The sequence below is a fragment of the Dipodomys merriami genome, unplaced genomic scaffold (assembly GCF_024711535.1).
Source record: "Dipodomys merriami isolate MVZ:Mamm:240054 unplaced genomic scaffold, mDipMer1.0.p SCAF_25, whole genome shotgun sequence".
Classification (NCBI taxonomy): domain Eukaryota; kingdom Metazoa; phylum Chordata; class Mammalia; order Rodentia; family Heteromyidae; genus Dipodomys; species Dipodomys merriami.
This window is the reverse complement of record NW_027203937.1, coordinates 17,237,988-17,259,456: the sequence shown is the minus strand read 5'-3', so window position 1 is coordinate 17,259,456 and position 21,469 is coordinate 17,237,988. Positions and strand designations below refer to the sequence as shown.

Genomic DNA, 21,469 nt, shown 5'->3' with positions numbered 1-21,469 from the left:
CTTACGCAGTGAAACCAGATCAAATACTGACTGTGGTCCTCCTCAGGTCATCCCTAGCAGAGAGAGGACTCCATGGACAGGACCAGCTTAGGGCATAGACCCCACCATGGGCCTAAATGGCCCAAACCCTTCCTCTCCTCCCTTCTGACCAGTGTACGTAGATTATTGATCAGAGTCCATGGCTTACAAACCTCTGGGTCTAAACAACTTCATTGTACAGATGGAAAAATTGAGATCAGGGACAAACAGGCTATAACTTACAAGCCTTCCTTCTAGTATAACTGGGGTCAACCACTTCCTCAAGACACCCTCAGGGGAGAAAGGGAAATGGGGGTGGACAGGACCAGGGTGAGGTGCATGCTAAACAGGGTCTGTCATCCTCTGCACTGACCCCTGTCTGTCTGTCCATCCATCTCCACTGCAGCATCCAGCAAAAGCTGTCTAGACCCTGAGTTCCTGAAGGCCATCCCCATCATGAAAACCCGCAGCGGCATGCAGGTGTGTATGCATATGGCCATGTGGATGTGAGGATCCAGTGCTAGCATGTGGTCATGGATTTCACTTGCTTCCAGCTCTCTGTACATGTGTGTGGATATTGCACATGTATCACATGTGTATGGCTGTTTCTTGCATACCTGGATCTATGCATGTGAACAAAGGCTATAATTATAATTACGTGAAACTCTCTTAATTCATGCATTCCTATGTGTCTGCATAGGTACCAGCATTAGCAGTGCCACATGTTGCATGCATGTATCTGATCATATTCCGAGTGTGTGTATGTGTCCATGCAGGTATGAGTGCACCTGACATATAGAAGGGTGCATGGGAATCCACACCCCTCTCACACACACAAGTCTGCCACCCTCCATTCTGCTGGGGTCACCTGGCAGAGTATGTTGCAGGCAGCAATTTCTCATTCACCTTTCCCTGTCCATTTTTGCCTCTTGCAGTTTTCATGTGCCGCCCCCACCCTCAGCAGCTGCCCAGAGCCTTCACCAGAGGTGTGGGTGTGCAACAGTGATGGCTACGTGGGCCAGGTGTGCCTGCTGAGCCTGCGCGCTGAGCCCGACGTAGAGGCCTGCATCGCTGTCTGCTCGGCCCGCATCCTCTGCATCGGGGCGGTGCCGGGCCTGCAGCACCACTGCCACCAGTGAGACCCGGGCTGGGTGCACAAACCTGTGGGAAACAAACCCCAGTCCCAGCACACTGAGCCCACTCTGTGGTGGACAGTGTCTAGTGGGTGTGGGTGGGTCCTGTGGTCGGCATGTTCATGGGCAGGGTCAGGTCAGAGTACTGATCTGGCTCCTTCTAGTGGCCATTGTCCCTTTTCCATTGTTCTGGCAGGGAAAGGCCTGAGTCCCTGAGGAACCCTTCTGAGGCAGCTCCTGAGCCCCCAGGTCCAGAGCTGGAGGTCGAAGCTGCAGTGGATGAGGATGCAGCCACGCTGGTGGAGCCAGGGACCCAGCCCTGCTTGCACATCTCCATCTCAGGCTCTGCTTTGGAGATGGCTCCGGGTCCAGCTGAGGGTGACCCCCGCCCTGAGTTAGTGCCCTTTGACAGCGACTCGGATGATGAATCTTCACCCAGTCCCTCAGGGACTTTGCAGAGCCAGGCCAGCCGGTCTACCATCTCCTCCAGCTTTGGCAGTGAGTGTGTGTGATTTAGGACTTACAGACTGAGTGGACTGCCGGGAGGGGAAGAGGAGGAGACAAAGGCTGGAACCAAATCGTTGCAATTAACACAGGAAGGGGAGAGCAACACAATGGTCAGAGCCTGTGCCACTGAGAACCTAGGGCAGTGGGATCCTGGGTATTGGGCAGAGTGGTTGGTTCCTCTGGCTAAGGTATGGTGGATGGATGGAATGTGGGACACTATGGTCTACACTGTCCCTGAGTGGAGTAACACTGTACAGAGGCCCAGAGGCTGGATAGGAGCAACTGCAAAAAGAAGAGCGTGGCCAGAAGGGACTCAGTAAGGGCAGGCTAAGGCTTAGAAAGATGTTAGATGTGTGGCTTGGTGGAGGGGAAGGGAGCCATAAATGTTTGTCCCCCTCAGATGAGGAGACTCCGAGCTCTAAGGAGGCCACTGCAGAGACAACCAGCTCTGAGGAAGAACAGGAGCCTGGCTTCCTATCCCTGTCTGGTTCTTTTGGGCCTGGTGGTCCTTGTGGCACCAGCCCAATGGATGGGAGAGCCCTTCGCCGCTCCAGCCGAGGATCCTTCACACGGGGAAGCCTCGAAGACCTGCTGAGTGTGGACCCTGAGGCCTACCAGAGCTCCGTATGGCTGGGCACTGAAGATGGCTGGTAGGAACAGGAAAAGAGCTGGAGACACAGTGCTAGACATGGGTGTCCCGAAGCAGAAGCAGGATTTTGGATCAGGCCTTAGAGGTTCTGCTGCCAGAGATGCCAGAGGGATTGTCCTCGTGGGGATATACAGTACCTTGCGCAGGCACCTGGCATAGGGGTGGTGGGTGGAGAAATTACTCCTGCGACTAATCTGCCAAGCATTTGTCACAGTGCTCACCTCTGACCCACAGTGTACACGTGTACCAGTCCTCTGACAGCATCCGAGATCGCAGGAACAGCATGAAGATCCAGCATGCAGCCTCTGTAACCTGCATCTTGTAAGGCCCCAAGATGCCTGCCCTGCCCTCTTCTTTTCACTGGGTTCTTTCCTACTGGCCTTTCTTTTGGGAGGCAGGCCAGCAGGATGAAGACCTAGCCCTGGGCCAGCTGTGCTTGTAAATATACTGTGAATTCTGTCATGTCACTGCCTCAGGCTCCCCTTCCCTGGAGAATGGAGTGAGAGGAGGTAGTCTCTCAGGAGCCATGGCAATTTGACTTGTGATAACCCTGGCTCCAGGCACTATACTTTGGCCTCCTAAAATTGCCTGACTCCTTTTTTTTCCCCACCCAGGTATCTGAATAACCAGGTGTTTGTGTCTCTAGCCAATGGAGAACTTGTGGTCTACCAAAGAGAAGCAGGTACATGGCCCCCTATGCTTGTCTTACCCCAATCCTTTTGCTGATGGTGGAGTTATCTTCTGGGCAGGTGGGTACCCAGACCACAAGTCTGGCGACATGGCTTTGAGCAAGTTCTGGGGCCTCAGTGTTCTAACTTACAAATGGTAATGTTTATACCTCTTCATGGGATGATGAGGCTTCAGTGTGCTAAATTTCCTGTTTTCTTTTCCTCCTCACACTCCAGGCCACTTCTGGGACCCCCAGAACTTCAAATCGGTGACACTTGGCACTCAGGGGAGCCCCATCACCAAGATGGTTTCTGTGGGTGGGAGGCTCTGGTGTGGCTGCCAGAACCGAGTCCTTGTCCTGAGCCCTGACACACTACAGCTAGAGGTACCAAGGGGGTAGAGGAACAGAATTGGAGTCTGGGGATGAGCTGGGCCAGTATGAGAGGGAGATGAGAAGTATCCAGCTGAGAGGCTGGGGTTTTCTCTGGCCTCTGTGTGACATAGGGCCAGGCCCTGTCCTTTAACCCCCATTTCTTCTCTAGCTGATGAGGAAGACAGAAAGTACCCCATATAGATAGAAGTCCTTATTCACGCTCCTGCCCTCCCACTCTCTCAATGCAGGTGTAGGGGGGGGTGCCCTAAGGAAAAGGTCCTTCCTGATGTAAACAGCACTTACCATTAAACACTTGCCTTTAGTCCTGGCTTCATTTACATACATGCCAGATATTTCCAGCCTGTATGGGGTCGGAGAGCCACAGGTTCCCTTGATTTCCCTCTTTCTTACTATATCACTAGCTGGGCTAGAGTCCAAAACCTAGGTTCAGGCCCCAGCTCTGTGACTGTGTGAGTGTTCTTTGGTTCTGTAATTGCCCAGGAGAGGCCAACAACTGAAAACACTACAAGCCTTAAGTTCTCTGATCTGTACATCACTCAGGTTACATCACTCAGGGCACACTCTTTTACTTCCTGGGAACTTAAGTGGGGGAGACACTAGTGTAAGCATGCTTTGGAAGGTTGATCATCCAGACCCAGGACCCAGCCTTGACTGTCATCTGAGGGGAGGGGTGGCTTCTGGAGGCAGTTGGTGGGAGTTTGGGAGGGAATGTGAACCCTGGTGGGGTCAGGCAGGAGGAAAGCCTGCTGGTTACCAACTGCTCTCTGCCCTCCCTTCACCCACAGCACACATTTTACGTGGGGCAGGATTCAAGCCGAAGTGTGGCTTGCATGGTGGACTCCAGCCTGGGTGTGTGGGTGACATTAAAAGGAAGCGCCCATGTGTGTCTCTACCATGCAGACACCTTTGAGCAGCTGGCGGAGGTAGATGTCACCCCCCCTGTGCATAGGATGCTGGCAGGTACTAACCATTTCCACTGCACTTTTCCTTGGAACCTTTCTGCCCTGTGATTGAGGAGGCTGAGCCAGAGCCAGCATTGGGCCTGATCTGTTTCCCATCTAGGCTCTGATGCCATCATCCGACAGCATAAGGCTGCCTGCCTGCGGATCACAGCGCTGCTGGTATGTGAGGAGCTGCTATGGGTAGGCACCAGTGCCGGTGTTGTGCTCACTATGCCCACCTCCCCCAGTACTGTCAGCTGTCCACGGGCACCTCTCAGCCCTGCTGGCCTAGGCCAGGGGCATACCGGCCATGTCCGGTTCCTGGCCGCAGTCCAGCTCCCCGATGGCTTCAATCTGCTGTGTCCAACACCACCGCCTCCCCCAGACACAGGTGGGTCTACAGAGACTTTTATATGTATACGTAGTAGAAGTACTTGGGAAAAAAAACAATGTAAGGTTTAGTATAGAAATTTATACGACAGGCCCAGAGTTCAAGCCCCACGACCGACAAAAAAAAAAAAAAAAGAAATTTATACGAGTGAGGTGCTCTGGGTTTGATTCCCAGCACATAATGTCCTACCCTGACATAGAGTTCCTGGACTTTTGGGTTAGTACTTCCTGCTGCCTTGCCAGAGGAGGCTCTGCAAGGAAAAGTGTAATATAGAACTGGAAGTGGCACGTGTCTTTAGAAATAGGCTACAAAAATCCCAAAATGAAATCTAGGATGTCGTGTGAGTGAGAGTAAGTGAGAGAAAGAAAGAGACTGTGTGTGTGTGTGTGTGTGTGTGTGTGTGTGTGTGTGTGTGTGTGTGTGTGTGTGTGTGTAAGATCTTGTCCAAAGAAGTATCATGAGTCAGGCATGGTGGCACACACTTGTAATCCCAGCAACATGGAGAGTGGATGCACGTTTAAGACCAGTCCAAGCCGTGGTAGCAAGACACTGTCTCAAAAGAAAAATTAAAAAATAAATAAAAGGACTGGATGTGTAGCTCAAGTGGTAGAGCATAGAGCACTTGTCTAGGACGTGTGAAGCTCTAGATTTGGTGCCAAAAACTGGAAGAAAAAAAAAAAAAAGAAAAGAGTGTCTATGGGAGACAGGAAGTACTTTATACACTAAAAAATAGAATATGCTTGTAGGAAATAGATCCTGTTGTATGTGGTCCTTGTACAAAACAGGAAATAAAACCGGATTGGAAATCATGTAGCGGGCAGGAAGAGGACTCAGGAAGTGATGTGTAGGCAGGAAATAGAAATAGCACCAGAAACAAGAGCATAGAATGGCATATAGGACAGGAAGTGGGCAGGGAGAATCAGAGAGTGAAGCAGTATGAAATCACAGAGGTAATAATCAGAAAAGACTTACTTGGGTGGGACAAGAACACCTCTCCCCAAGAGGAAGTAACTGTGGGATTGAGCACAGTAAAGTCTGAATTAGCAAAGCAGTAAAGCCTGTCAAGAATTGTCTGAGTCTAAAGAAGATGAGCGACCTACCTGAGAAAGGACTGTTGGAAACAGTAATGTTGTATAGAATTGTGTATATTGTGCATAGCTTACCAATTGGACATGTTCTATGAAATGCATCACTAGGCAGTTCCATTGTGTGTGGTCGTGATAATGTGTACTTTCACAAACATAGATGGTATAGCCTGCTATGCAGCCAGGCTGCATAGTTTAGGCTATTGCTCCTAAGGCTACAGTGAGCAAAACAACATAAGATTAAATCGCGCACAAGAGGAAATGATGCGGTCAACCAATGTACTGCACACAAGTGAATAGAGTTTAAATGTATAAGTAGTAGGAGTACTTGGAAAAAAAATACATGGGGGCTGGGAAGGTGTCTCAGAGGTAGAGCACTTGCCTTGCATGCCTGAGGCCCTGGGTTCAATTCCTCAGCACCACATAAGCAAAAACAAAAAAGCCGGAAGTGGCGCTGTGGCTCAAGTGGTAGAGTGCTAGCCTTGAGCTGAAGAGCTGAGGGACAGCGCCCAGGCCCAGAGTTCAGGCCCCATGGCCGGGGCCCCCCCCCAAAAAAAAACAATATAAGGTTTGGTATAAAAATTTATACTAATGAGGCACCCTGGGTTTGATTCCCAGCACAGGAAAAAAAAAAAACCACCAGACATAAGGTAGCAATATAGTCATTCATTATGTGTATTATGTGCAGTGTGTAATTGGAAGGGCTCTGCCTTTATATAACTGACAGTGCCATAGGTCTGTTTACACCAGCATCACTGTAGACATGTGAGCAATGTCTCAAACAATGTCATGAATAAGGCTGCAACACCCCCAGGCTGTAGGAATTTTTCAGCTCCATTACAATCTTATTGGGACCATTGTAGCATATGTAGTCTGTCATGTTGGGCAGCAAATGACTAATAATAATGAAATAGGCTTTTTTTTTTTTGGTGGGGGGGCGGTCTTAGGGCTTGAACTCTGGGCCTGAGCACTGTCTCTAAGCCTCTTGGTGCTCAAGGTTAGTGCTCTACCACTTGAGCCACATTGCCACTTCAAGCTTTTTGTGTGATTAATTGGAAATAAGAGTCCCACAGGCTCGCTTCAAACTGCGATCCTCAGATCTCAGCCTCCTGAGTAGCTAGGATTATAGGCATGAGCCACCCTCGCTAAGCAAAGAAGGCATTTTAGATGTAGTGATCAAGAGAGTAGTTTGACCCTGGGAAGTTCTGACCATCCTGACTAGAAAGTCTAGCTACCCAGAAATAGGTAAGAAGTCCTGGGCTAATAGGGTATGGAATCCACTATTGGAAATTTGCTGGTCTTACTGTCTTCTGGGGTGTGGACTTCAGGCTGTGAAGGTTATGATAAAACTCAGTCACCTCAGACTGACATATCTTCTCTTCTGCCCCTCCCACACGCAGGCCCTGAGAAGCTGCCAACCCTAGAGCACCGGGACTCTCCCCGGCACCGAGGCTCCGCCTCAGCCAGACCAAAAATGCTGGTTATCAGTGGAGGTGATGGCTATGAGGACTTCCGGCTCAGTAGTGGAGGTGGCAGCAGCAGTGAGACAGTGGGCCGAGATGACAGCACAAACCACCTCCTCCTATGGAGGGTGTGACCCTGTCTTCCGTGGCCCAGGACTCACCTGCCCACCGCCCCAGCCTGCTTGCCTCTTCCCAGCCCACACGCAGACCTTGACCCCAGTATCTGAGCAGGGTGCACCTGTGCCTGCGTGGGCTCTGTCTCAGAAGCATTCCAGATGGAACATGTGCTGGCCATCTAGGCCAGGGCCTCTCCCACCCACTGGGTGCTCTGTGCTCCCAGTTTGTGATCAGGTCGGGGGCATGTGGGCTGCCCAGGACCTCTGTCCCTGGAGCTTCTACCAAAGACACGGCTGGACCTGGACCCCATGGGACTGGGGAGGCCATGTGCAATATTGGGAGGGTTTTCTGGGGCAGCAGGAAGGCTGGGGAACAGCATCCTTTCCCATGTACAGTATTTATGTTCCTTTTTAGATGAGTACTTTCCAAAGCACTTATTTATGCAGTGACTTGGGGCAGGGCATGATGTGAGGAAATGACAGGAAGTAAAATGCCAGTTCCTGCCTGAGGGGCCACCCTGGTACCCTAACCAAGCCTTCCCGAAGGGACCAATGTCCACACACCTTCCCCCATTACACACACACACACACACACACACACACACACACACACGCACACACACACACACACACGCACGCACTGCATGTCCAGGGCATTGAAACATGCCCTTACATACACTTTCAACCCATTCCAATCCAGAGGCCAGAATCAAGTGCCCTTAGCCACCCAAACAAGATGACTGTCAGGAAACTCCCACTGGGGGCCCTCTCAGGCTTTGGCATTTCCCAGGGTGTTGGTGGTGCCTTTAATGGAGTCTTAATTTGGGGACCCTGGTGGGGCCTTGGACAGGGCTTTCTCTCAGGTAAGAGAAGAGGACCCTGATTCCTCACAGTCCCTTTCCCCAGTCCCCACCTCCCCATGTCTCATGCACTGGCACTGTGGTCAGCTTGGGGGTTGGATTTACAGCTGACCACTGAATCCCTTTTCACACCCTGTCCTGCCGGGGGATTGGGGAGCCTTCAAGAAGGACCCCCCCAAAGCAAGGGGGTCCTTCAGTTGGGAAGGCTCTCTGTTGAGGGAAGCCTTTCCCCGCGCCTTGCAGGCTATAGGGAGCCACTCTGACCCTTGGCCCTTGCTTCAGCTACAACTCCAAAGGTCTGGTTTCAGATGGGGTTTGTTCTGTTCGGTTTTGTTTTTGTTTGGGGTGGGTGGGTTATTGTGGTTTTAGATTGTTTCTCTTGCTACCAAACAGTCATGTATTAACTCTCCTTGGATGATGAAACTTAAAGAAGTCAATAAATAGAAACACCAAAATGACTGCTCCCCAGTTGGCCATGGGCCAGAGGCCTCCGCCAGCTACCCCAGGACTCTGTCACCCCAGCCACAAGGGCTGCCCAACACCAACTCACTTGGTCAAAAGGGAGGCCTTGGAGAGCCCAGAGAGTGTGGTGTTACTCTAAGCAGATCATTGCTTCTGTCTGAGCTTAGAAAATTTAAGGTGTGCTAGTTAAGCTTTGTTAGCAGGTTGCATTTTGAATCCCCAGCAGATCACTTAGGCAATGTAAAACAGTACAGACCTTATGTACGTCATCTGTGCATCAACCCAGAGCCGTCAGTCTGTGATGGGCTTGAAAGTGATGCTGACACATGACAGGTGGCCAAAGAGCCAGGGCACTAGGGAGCCTGTCTAAGGCTCCTCCAGGAAACCATGTCCAGAAGGTAGGGCTGGGAAGCCCTAACCAAAGCCAGGAATCCAGTCTATGGAACAGAGGTGAAATCCATCTTCATTCTGGTCCAAGAAGGAAAAGGCTCAGCAATGGGGCAGAGAGCTTCTCACACTGCACACCTGCAGGACCTGAGGCCACAACAGGAAAGTCTCTAACCAAAATCACTGAGTTAGAAGCTCAATTCTGCTGGGCACCAATAGCTTACCCCTGTTATGCTAGCTACTCAGGAGGCTGAGATCAGAAGATTGTGATTTGAAACCAGCCTAGGTAGAAAAAGTCTGTGAGACTCCATCTCCAATTAACCACCAGAAAACTAGATTGGAAGTATGGCTCTAATGGTAGAGTGCCAATTATGAGCAAGTGAGCCAAGCCAGAGCACAAGACCCTAGGTTCAAGCCCTGTACTGGCACAGACACACAAAGTTCAGTTCCTAGACTGAATGTGTAGCTTAGCCGCAGTGTGTGCATAGCATTTCAGTCCTCAGATGTGGCACACACATCTCTCAGGAGTGCCAGCCTTCAAAGCCACAGGACATGCTGAGCACGTCTCTGCAGTATGATCTTCCTGGGGAGGATGGGATTATCTTAAGCACAGCTGTATTGCAGAGTATAAGGCAATGTCCATGTGAGATTTATGATGAGACAAAGCATTGGGAACATGGAATTTAAAGCTGGACAGACCTAGTTTTGGCTTCACTACCAGTCACCTGTGGGACTGATAAGTAGTGCTACTGTGAGCCTCCATGTCCTCATGTGTGAACTGGAGCTGATGATTCCTTCCCGCACAAGATGATTGCTTGATGTGCACTGGCCTTTGAGTTGCAAAGAGGAGATTCACTGTGCCCCTGAAATAAAGGGGTGCTCACTCGTGGAAACATGAACTGACAAGAGGCATGTGAATTATCTGTCAGAGGTAGTGAATTGTCTGTCAGAGGTACAGCAGCTGAGATCTCTGGCTTCCCTGCTGTGTCTTTTCTTCCACTGCTGCCTGCTTGTGTTGCAGCCCTCACTGCCAGCTTCTGTTTCCTCAGGACTTCCAGCTTCAGTAAAGGATCAGACTTCAGTTTTAGAACCAGGTCCCAAGGTAGGATCCACGCTATTTCTCCAACTTCAGCATCTCAGCAGGAACAAGTCTGGCACAATGTTACTGTTAATAAGGCTTCCCAGGCACTGGTTAGTCCTGCCCTTGGTCAGGTGCTCAGCCTGAGCCGGTTAGCAACGGGCAAGAAGATCATGCATGGGTAGACAAGCCTCACGCCCAGGGGAGGCTCCTGGAAGAATTAGTTCCTCTTATAGGGGTGAGGAACATCCAGCCCTCCTCAGGCCACATAAGGCCTTCAGAATAATTTGGCACATGAATAGATGGACACATATGCTTCTCAAGTGTTGTGGCCATCTGCCTTAACATAATTTTGTATGGCTTGCAAGTGATGTTATGAAGATCCAATGGTCCTTGGTAGAAGAAAAGGTTCTTCATTTCTGGATAGCAGTGGTTCAGCCTGTCCTGCCATTCCCACCTGAGGTCCAGGCCTGTCTCAGGCCAATTAAGGCAGCACTCAGATATCAGTATTTCTATAGGAAACTATTGAAGTATATAACATTAATACAAGAAAGTACACACACCAAGCCAGGTGCTGTGGCTCATATCTGTAATCCTAGTTACTCTGGAGGCTGAGATCTAAGGATTGTGGTTCCAAGCCAGCCCAGGCAGAAAAGTCAGTGAGATTGTTATCTCCACATAAGCACCAAAACACACACACACACACACACAAGGCCCACTTCACTCATTTTTCAGAAAGCTTTTATTTAAGAAAATGATCTAGGGGCTGGGAAGGTGGCTCAGTGGTAGAGTGCTTGCCTCACATGCATGAGGCCCTGGGTTTGATTCCTCAGCACCATATAAACAGAAAAGGCTAGAAGTGGCACTGTGGCTCAAAGGGTAGCACATTAGCCTTGAGCTGAAGAGCTGAAGGACAGTGCCCAGGCCTAGAGTTCAAGTCCCATGACCGACCAAAACAAAAATGGAAGTGGAGCTGTGGCTCAGAATGATAGAGCAAGAATAGTTCAGGGACAGCACCCAGTCCCTGATTAAAGCCCCATAACTGAAAAAACATACACAAATGAGTGTATAGTTTGGTGGATGTGCATAAAAGCCACAACAGGACATTGCATCACCTCTAAAGCTCCTCTTAGCCTTCCTAGAGGTAGCTAGATCATCTCCTCAGAGAAGACGAAGCACAGAGAGGGACAAGGGCTTACTTGAGGTCACATAGTAAGGTGGCATTTTTGTTGGGGAAGGGTTTCCTGTTGTTGAAAAGGGTGTCACAGAGAACTAGTGCTTGCGCAGTGTGGCCATGGCTGCCCACAGTAGGAGAAATTGGGCTAGAATATGAAGAGGGAACAGTTGAACCAAGGCAAGGAAGTGTGCGGGGGCCTGGTGTGAGGGGCACTGGCACAGATCAAGTGAACAGAGGAAGAAGAGAAGGCAGAGGAAGCTAGAATGAGCTTTGCAAGCCTTGGCTGCAATGTCCACCCCAGTAGGTGCCTAATAAGTAGTTATTGAATTTAGCCTGGAGAGTCCAGTTGAGATCTACAAAACAACAAACCCAGCTTCAAGATGGCTGCAAGCTGGGAACTAGAATCTTTTCCTTCCAAAGGTCTTGGGATGTTGCTACTTTTTGTTTTGTTTTGTTTTTGGCCGTGGGGCTTGAACTCTGGGCCTGGGTGCTGTCTCTCAGCTCTTCAGCTCAAGGCTAGCACTCTATCACTTGAGCCACAGCGCCACTTCCAGTTTTCTGGTGGTTTATTGGAGAAAAGAGTCTCACAGTCTTTCCTGCCCAGGCTAGCTTTGAACCACAATCCTCAGATCTCAGCCTCCTATTAACTAGGATTATAGGCATGAGCCACTGGCACCCTGCGAGGTTAGTCTTGTTATGTACTTTGTGTGTGTGTGTGTGTATGTGTGTGTGTGAGAGAGAGAGTGTGTGTGTATGTACTGGGGCTTGAACTCAGCTTTTTTGCTGTAGGCTAACACTACCTCTTGAGCCACAGCTCCACTTCCTGCTTTTTGGAAATAAATAAGAGTGTCATAGAATTTCCTGCTCAGGCTGACTTTTGGACCATAATCCTCAGGTCTCAACCTGCTGAATAGCGAGGATTGCAGGTGTGAGCCACTGGCGTCTGCTTCATACTGTCCTTTTCAGAGGAGGAAACAGGCTCCCAGAGGTGAGCGTCCTCAAGGGCGTCCATCTTCCAAGATTAGGACTTGGATTCATACTGCTCTGCTCTCATTGCCAGGCTGGGGGAAGAGAGGAAAGGTGGCCACAAGGGGTAGCTGAAGGACAGGAGAAAGCTGTGGGGCCAGAGCCACATCTAGTCATTCATGGTGCCTCTCTCTGGCTCATGTTCCTTAAGAGCAGTCCTGGAAAGAACTTCCTGACCCCAGAGGAGAGGAGAGGGTCACAGCCAAAGTCCATCCAGAGAGTAGGGTTTACCTACACCATCTATCTTTCAGAGAAGGTAGAACACAGAGAGCAACAGGGACTTGCCTAAGGTCACAAAGTAAGGCCTAAAGGGTTTCCTATGATCAGGAAAGTTAGAAAATAACCTCTCCCCCCCCCCAAAAAAAAAAGCCAGGGAGAGGCAGAAGACTGGATTAACTGGTCTCTGTCCCACATTTCAAACCATTGTCAAGACACTGATCTGTGGATCCTGAGAGTACCATGGGTGAACAGTGTTAGGTTTTTAAAAAGAGGTAACCGAGTTAGAACAGCACCAGCACGCACGTGGTATTCAGATAAGGGGTTTATTCAGTAGACCTGCTGGGACCAGGCAAGGGTGGCACTCCACGTGGCTGGGAAAGGCCTGGGAATGAGAGAGAGCTGGGAAGAGAGGAAAGAGAGAAAAGAGCAGAGAGAGGGGTAAGAACAGTAGCACTCACGTGGTATTCAGGTAAGGGGTAGACCTGCTGGGACCAGGCAAGGTTGGCACTCCACGTGGCTGGGAAAGAGAGAGAGCAAGAGAGCAAGAAAAGAGCAGCAAGAGCTAGAAACGAACAGAGAGAGAAAAAAGGAAGCGTCTGGGCCTGGGCTAGGCCTTATGTAGGGTATGGGTGGGGAAAGGTGTGGCCACATCAAATTCAGATGTGACCTCTTCCAGGTGTCCCAGTTGCCTAGGTAACGCAGGTACTGGGTGGAGACTTTGCTGCGAGGAGGGTGGAGTCTGCACGCCATCCAGGAGTGGACCTTACATTCCAGCCTTTTAATAATCATGAAATAGGGCAAGGATTCTCTCTGGCTACTTCCTGCTGACAAGGGGCGTCGACAATAGGGGTAAAAGGCTGGAATTTGGTCTCCTCCCAGAGAAGGCAGTGAGCAGCAGCTGTCCCTTGGTGGCATGAGTCCTTAGATGAAATCTGGAGAAGTCTCATGAGCATTGAGGGGCTGGAAAAAAAATACTAGAGAGCAAATAAATGGCAAGAGGAAGGACTTGGGGCTGAAAATGTTGGTAGAAATGTCCCTAGTTACTTCTGACATCTGGCGACTAGGTAGAGAATTCAGGTGACAAAGGCAAGAATATAAATCCCTGTTCAGTTAATAGGTAGACAGGTATAGACATTGGATGGGGAGGCTTCTTACTTCTACTGACCTCCCGGCTCAGGTTAATTTTGAAAGGGCAGGCACAAAGTAGCTGATGTGACATCATCTCCTCTTACTCCTTTCCACGTTCCCTTGTTCCCCAGACTGGCTGAGTCTAGGTGTTCATTGCTGGGATGGCTTGTCCCAGTTGGCATTCAAGATTTGAACTCAAGGCCTGGGCACTGTCCCTGAGCACTTCTGCTCAAGGCTAGCACTGAACCACTTTGAGTTATAGTACCACTAGTATTTAAGGAGGTTTGAACTCAAGGCCTGGGCACTGTCCCTGAGCACTTCTGCTCAAGGCTAGCACTGAAGCACTTTGAGTTATAGTACCACTAGTATTTAAGGAGGTTTGAACTCAAGGCCTGGGCACTGTCCCTGAGCACTTCTGCTCAAGGCTAGCATTCTGCCACACTGAGTTATAGTACCACTTGCAGAGTTTAGCTGGGAGACGGAGTCTTAGGGATTTTTTAGCCCAAGCTGGCTTTGAACTGAAATCTTTGCCACAAAAGCCCTTTATTATTTTCAATTAAAGCAACAAGGAGATCAAGTAGAATAAGTAGAGCTTACCTGGTTCTTATCAAGAATTGCCAACAAATATTCTGAAATGACAAAACTCATTAGATGTGATGAAAATTTTAGCATAGATATGCCCAGTATTTTAGAACCATGTAGTCAGTAGTAGAATACACAACACAAAACAAAAAAGGCAAAACTCAAAACCTAAAATTTTGACAACATTTAGACATCTTTGCTAACAAAGCACATCAGATGGTTGGGCCTCAGTTACTAGGGCCTGTGAAAAGAGCAACTTGTTAGCAAGGCACCTTAGAATAGATGGAGTAGTAAACTTAGTGGAAGGTTAAGGGTCAGATGGGGCCAAACCCTTAACCCACCACGTGGCCAAGATGGCGGATTCAAGATGGCGAATTTCTGAAAGAATGCAAAGAAAGCCTGAATAGATTAAGCCTACATTGGCTAGCCTTTGAGAGGGAACCTAGAGGGGGGTCCCTGGGACCCAGCCTGCGTCGCACTCTTCAAGGCACAAGCCAAAAAGTTGTAGAAAAAAAGGGTAGAAAGTTGCCCATGAATGGCAGAGAGAGCAAAGAGCCTGAAATTAAACTTCTGACCATTTACCATTGCAGTAGCAAAAACTGTGCTTCTGAGAATGGCATAAAAATGAGGCTCTCTGGCTTTCCAGGGAGCGCGGGAGACATTTCAAAGGGGTTTCACGGCTCAGGCGTGATTCGTAGCACCCCATTAAATGAGTAGAGTCAGTCTGGTGAGTGAAGGAGAGCTGACCAGGCAGAAGCGGCGTCCCAACTTCCGCCAGAGCCCTCTAGAGAGAAATGGCCAAGCCCCCAAAGCCAAGCGTCCTCGGCTTCAGAGGTGACCGCCTTTCAGCTAAAGGCCTTAGGAGGTCTCTGGCGTGGCACCACGTCTGGACAGAGACTGAGTGACAGAGAGCCGTAGAGTAGTTTCACTCACCAGAGTAGAGAAGTGTGGACGTGGATGTGAAGGCAGCAATGGTATCGATGCATTGATTCCGCCGCAGACAGACTGGTTCGCAAAAGGCCGTCAGAACTGCGGGTATTCCTCAGAGCAAAAAGGGAAGAACAAAAACAAAAAAAAAAAAGAAAAAAAGAAAAACGAGGGAAAAAAAAACAGAGAAATCCCAGCTATCCTGACTTTAAGCCTTTATCCGAGTCACGGCACCATTTATGTTAGGTTTTTAAAAAGGAGGTAGCCGAGTAAGAACAGCACCAGCACGCACGTGGTATTCAGATAAGGGGTTTATTCAGTAGACCTGCTGGGACCAGGCAAGGGTGGCACTCCACGTGGCTGGGAAAGGCCTGGGAATGAGAGAGAGCTGGGAAGAGAGGAAAGAGAGAAAAGAGCAGAGAGAGGGGTAAGAACAGTAGCACTCACGTGGTATTCAGGTAAGGGGTAGACCTGCTGGGACCAGGCAAGGTTGGCACTCCACGTGGCTGGGAAAGAGAGAGAGCAAGAGAGCAAGAAAAGAGCAGCAAGAGCTAGAAACGAACAGAGAGAGAAAAAAGGGAGCGTCTGGGCCTGGGCTAGGCCTTATGTAGGGTATGGGTGGGGAAAGGTGTGGCCACATCAAATTCAGATGTGACCTCTTCCAGGTGTCCCAGTTGCCTAGGTAACGCAGGTACTGGGTGGAGACTTTGCTGCGAGGAGGGTGGAGTCTGCACGCCATCCAGGAGTGGACCTTACAAACAGTAAGTCTGGCTGAGGCACTGCCTTAGTTTAAGGAGGGGATGGGGACCTAGGCACCCGAAAATAAGCTCCAGCTCTAATTCTCCCTTGCTGTGTGACGAGAGGCAAGTGCCTTGCCTTCTCTGGACCCAGCTGACCTCTGGGAGCCCTTCACATTTTTTGCATGCCTGCCAAACACCAAGTTTCTCTGTGTCCTCTCAGACCTTAAGCCACGGCCACTTTCAGGAAGCTGCACAAGGGAAGTGCTATTTTGGGCCCAATTATGGCCAGTGAGGAGTCCTGACTGGCAGAGGCAAGTGAACAGGCATCCCAGGCTGGTCCGGCATAGACTGCTGGGCTGTTGACCTGGGAGGACAGTGGGCCCTTTATCAGAGATAAATGGGGGACAGAACTCTGGGTTCTGAATGGTGAAAAGAAAGAAAAGGGAGCAAGTTGGGGAGTCACAGCCCAAAGCTGGGACTCCTGACATGGGTTTTCTGTATTTCCTCCGGGGTATGTTAGCCTGCACTGAGAGATAAAGTCACTTTCCTAGGGTCACACAACCTGGCAATGGCAGATCTAGGACTTGACTCTTATCTGTGTGCCACCAAACTATTTCTCTTTCTCCCCCCAATTTCTCTTCTCTAGGCTCCTTGATCCCAAATGCTTGATCCTAAGCTGCCTAAGTATAACCCACATATTCCATGGCTTTTCCTCTGATCTCTAAACTCTAGTCTGAGCCAGGCACTGGTGGCTCATGCCTGTCATCCTAGCTACTCAGGAGGTTGAGATCTGAGGGTAGTGGTTCAAAGTCAGCCTGGATAGGAAAGTCTGTAAGACTCTTATTCCAATTAACCACCAGAAAACAGGAAGTGGAACTATGGCTCAAAGTAGTAGAGTGCTAGCCTTGAGCACAAAAGCACAGGGACAGTGTCCAGGCCCTGAGTTCAAGCCCCACAAATGACAAAAAAAAAAAAAATCTGAAGTCTGACCTGGGCAGTCCCACCAGCCCCACTGAGAGCCCCCTCTTAGATCTATCACTGGACCAAGAGCCTCCCATACTTGCATTCCTGAACACCAGAGCAGTGGACCAGAAAGGTCCAAGCCAGGGAAAACAAAGGAGTGTTGGATTTCCCATGAGGGAGCCAGCGAGGCCCAGGATAGAATTTGAGAGTCCAGCACTAGGGGATTCCACATCTAGACCTAAGTGCAGGCTGAGCCTTGTCCTCAGCCCCAGGAGGTGTATGCCTAGCTCCTGACCCTTGCTGAGTCCCTCCTAGCTCTAAGGCTTGGCTCCCTGGAGCTCAGGGACTCATAGATGATAAGATGTGCTTCGCTCGAGTACTTTTCCTGCTGCCAATCAACCTAGGATAGGACATTGAAATTTAAGTCTGAGCCTCTGGACTCCCCCGCCACCCCCTCCTTTTTTTCCTTTTTGGTGGTACTGGAGTTTGGACTCCGGGCTTTGCACTTGTTAAGCAAGCACTCTTACCACTTGAGCCACTCCTCCAGCCCCCGCCTATGCTCTTTGTGTTTGTCCTTCTTAGGCTTGGGTTCTGCATGCACATGATTTGACCAGTGTTGGATGGAAATTTTTATTAGCCTTACGATGGTTGCATCTATCCTGCACATGTGCACTTTTTTCCTTTGTCATTAATCACTAAACAATTCAATATAGCATCTATTTATATAGCAGTTACATTGCATTAGGCATTAGATGTAGTCTACAGATGATGTACAGCACTAGAGAAGATTGCATAGGATTGCATACATGTAAATACTATGCCCTTTTATATTTCACTTCAGCATTTGCGAATTTTGGTGTCTGCAGGCTCCTGGAACTAGGAAACCAAGGTGAATTACACTTCCCTATGGGAATTCAGCCAGCAGGGGGTGCCATGCCCCCAAAGGCAAATCCCTGTTGGCTGTGATTCTGTGACCCAGGACCCCTGTGCCCCAAGCAAGGCCTTGCTGGGATGTGGAGCCATACCCTGGCCTCCAGGTCACTGTCACAGTCTATCTCATCATGGCCTTATTCTGTGTCATGTATGATGAAGTGCACTGGTGCAGGTCTTGTCTGGGCTTGCTTCCCAAGCTGCACTGTGGGAGACTCAGCAAGATCTTCACCAGAATCTCCAAGCTCCAGTACTCTAATGCTGAGATTCTATGGGGTCACCTCAGATACCTTAGAGAGACTGGCTGCTCCTCAGCCAGTCTCCTCTGAACGCCATAAAACATCAAATCCTATGGCCTCCATCCCTCCTTTCCTGTCTCCTCACTGTGGACAACCAGCTGCTCCAGTCTCAGGAAGAGTTCCATCTTGAAAAGGCTTTGGAATTGGTCAGCTGGAGAGGAAACTGGCTCACCTGATTGGCAATAAATAATAATAGGCTCCTTCATAACCTCGGGGGTACAGGATGGAAATATGCAGGTTATGGCTCTGGGGACTTGCTCTATGGAACGAGAGTGGGCAGGTGGCCTCCTCTTAGGACTAGAATGACATCAGGCAGCAAGTTTAGCGCCCTAGTTTTCAGATGGGAAAACTGTGTGTGAAAGGGGGAATTTGATCAAAGCTTCACAAAGTGTTGATAGTAAAGATGAACCCAGGAACTCTCTAGAATGCCTGACTAATTGCTTGTGCTCCTTGACCCAAAATCATTTGGGTTATTAAGTGATACCTGAAATGCCATCACTGGAACCCAGAACTTGGAATTGGGGTTGAGGGTTGAGGGCATCCTAAGCACATCTGGCCTTTTGGCTGCCTCCCTCCCCACACCATTCCTCCCATGCCTCAGTTCTTTCATAGGCTGGGATGTGGTGTTCTGTTGTAATTCCTGTCGCCAGCTCTGGTAGAGTAGGGGGTGGGGTATACCACTGACACTTGAGGGGGCTGAATCCATGGTCCTGCTATATCAGGGAGCTCCTTCTGCCCTTCCCCACAAACTAGCCAAAGCCAAGAGCAATAGAAACTCTTCCCCTGCAAACCTCCCCCACACACACACATCTACACACACACACACACACACACACACACACACACACACACACACACACACACACACACACACACACACACACACACACACACACACACACTCTCTCTCTCTCTCTCAGGTATCCAGTTCTCCTCCTGGAATTTCCTGGACCCTGGGGACCTGACCTTTCTTCTCCCTTTTGGACAGATTCAGTGACTCAATTTGTTTAGAATTCCACTCCAGCCCATCTATTCCCAACAGAAGTATTTACCTTCCTCCACCTCCTTCATGGGCTGTGATTATCCTGACCCTGGCCAAGCCTGTTCCCAGCACTAAGCCCTCCCTGCTGTCTGGGTTTCTTTCCAGTTCTGTTGTCCTGGGCACTGAGAGCCCCTGAAGGGTACTGAGTGGGAGACGCTCTGGCTACTGAGCTGCTACCTCCGGTCCTGACACATCATGGCCACACAGGGGTACAATTTACAGAATGAATAGTACCTGGAGCTTGTGTAACCATACCATAGTTACTGTCCTGCTTGAACTCAGGGCTTGAGAGCTATCCCTTAGTTTTCTTACTCAAGGTTGGTGCTTTACCATGTAAGCCACAGCTCTAGTTTTGGCTTTTTGGTGGTTAATCAGAGATAAGAGTCTCAAACCTGTAATCCTAGATACTCAAGAGGCTGAGATCTGAGGTCACAGTTCAAAGCCAGCCAGGGCAGGAAAGTCTGTGAGACTCATCTCCAATTAAACCCCAGAAAACCAGAAGTGGTGCTGTGCCTCAAAGTGGTAGGGTGCTAGCCTTGAGCAAAAGAGCTCAGGGACAGCACCCAGTTCAAGACCCATGACCAACGCCCCCCCCCAAAAAAAAACAAGTCTCATTAGACTTTTCTGCTCAGGCTGGCTTGGAAGTACCATCCTCAAGTCTCAGCCTCCCAAGTAGATAGGATTACAGGTGTGAACTACCAGCACCCAACGTAATTAAAATTTTGAAGACAAGGTCTTGAGTCATGATCCACCTGCTTCAGTTTCCTGAGTGCTGAGATTGTAGGGATGCATCACATGTCCAACTTCTGCTGGGCACTCTGATTTCTGGCATCAGTAATTGGCAGGGACAGCTTGTAGTGGGGAAAGAAAAGAGTGTGTCACCTGTCCTATTGGAGAGCCAGACTAAACCTCTGGCAGAAGGAGGGGGAATTTAGAGCGGGCTAGAAGACTGTGCAAGAGCCCACCATATGGGCCTCTTATAATAGACCCCCTTGATCTGCTTTTTCTTTTTTCTTTTTTTCTTTTTTTTGGGTCCAGTTGTGGGGCCTGAACTCTGGGCCTGGGCACTGTCCCTCAGCTCTTCAGCTCAAGGCTAGCGTTCTACCACTTGAGCCAATTGCCACTTCCGGCTTTTCTCTTTTTGCTTATGTGGTGCTGAGGAATCGAACCCAGGGCCTTGAGCATGCAAGGCAAGTGCTCTACCACTGAGCCACCTTTTCAGCCCTTGATCTGCTTTTTCTTACCAAGCAGGTGGGGGATTCTAGGGATGAGCCCTAGGTCTATTCCATCAAGACAAAGTGAGCTTGTTTGTTTTTGCCTGAGGCTTGAACTCTGGGCCTGGGCACTGTCCCTGAGCTTCTTTTTGCTCAAGGCTAGCACTCTATCACTTGAGCCACAGTGCTACTTCTGGCCTTTTCTGTTTATGTGGGACTGAGGAATCGAACCCACGTCTTCATGCATGCTAAACACTCTACTACTAAGCCACATTCCCAGCCTTTCTTATCTTTTTTTTTTTTTTTTTTTGTGCCAGTCCTGGAGCTTGGACTCAGGGCTTGGACATTGTCTCTAAGCTTTTCTGCACAACGCTAGCTGTCTACCACTTGAGCCACACCACTTCTGACTTTTTGCTGGCTAATTGGAGATAAGAATCTCACATAACCCCCACTGGCTTCAAACCGGGATCCTCAGATCTCAGCATCCTGAGTAGTTAGGATTACAGCTGTGAGTCACCAGCCCCCAGCTTTATTATTGTTAGGTTTTTAAAAAGAGGTAGCCGAGTAAGAACAGCACCAGCACGCAGGTGGTATTCAGGTAAGGGGTAGGTTTATTCAGTAGACCTGCTGGGACCAGGCAAGGTTGGCACTCCACGTGGCTGGGAAAGGCCTGGGAATGAGAGAGAGCTGGGAAGAGAGGAAAGAGAGAAAAGAGCCAGAAAATAGCAGAGAGAGGGGTAAGAACAGTAGCACTCACGTGGTATTCAGGTAAGGGGTAGACCTGCTGGGACCAGGCAAGGTTGGCACTCCACGTGGCTGGGAAAGAGAGAGAGCAAGAAAAGAACAGAGAGTGAGCTAGAATAGAATAGAGAGAGCAAGAAAAGAGCAGCAAGAGAGCGTCTGGGCCTGGGCTAGGCCTTATGTAGGGTATGGGCGGGGAAAGGTGTGGCCACATCAAATTCAGATGTGACCTCAGTGGATGCAGATGTGACCTCTTCCAGGTGTCCCAGTTGCCTAGGTAACGCAGGTACTGGGTGGAGACTTTGCTGCGAGGAGGGTGGAGTCTGCT

The 21,469-nt window shown here is 49.6% G+C and overlaps 1 protein-coding gene across 1 annotated transcript in view; it reads left to right on the top strand.

Moving 5' to 3' along the window:
* Arhgef17 (Rho guanine nucleotide exchange factor 17) overlaps positions 1-8,681 on the top strand; it is a 66,774-nt gene extending 58,093 nt beyond the window's left edge. The window contains exons 12-21 of the mRNA XM_070035054.1: positions 425-498; positions 954-1,153; positions 1,348-1,649; positions 2,059-2,308; positions 2,542-2,628; positions 2,922-2,989; positions 3,213-3,361; positions 4,156-4,330; positions 4,433-4,702; positions 7,188-8,681. Of these exons, the coding sequence (XP_069891155.1) occupies positions 425-498; positions 954-1,153; positions 1,348-1,649; positions 2,059-2,308; positions 2,542-2,628; positions 2,922-2,989; positions 3,213-3,361; positions 4,156-4,330; positions 4,433-4,702; positions 7,188-7,384 (1,772 nt within the window). The 3' untranslated portion in view covers positions 7,385-8,681. The remainder of the gene's footprint in view (positions 1-424; positions 499-953; positions 1,154-1,347; positions 1,650-2,058; positions 2,309-2,541; positions 2,629-2,921; positions 2,990-3,212; positions 3,362-4,155; positions 4,331-4,432; positions 4,703-7,187) is intronic.
* The last annotated feature ends 12,788 nt before the right edge of the window (positions 8,682-21,469 follow it).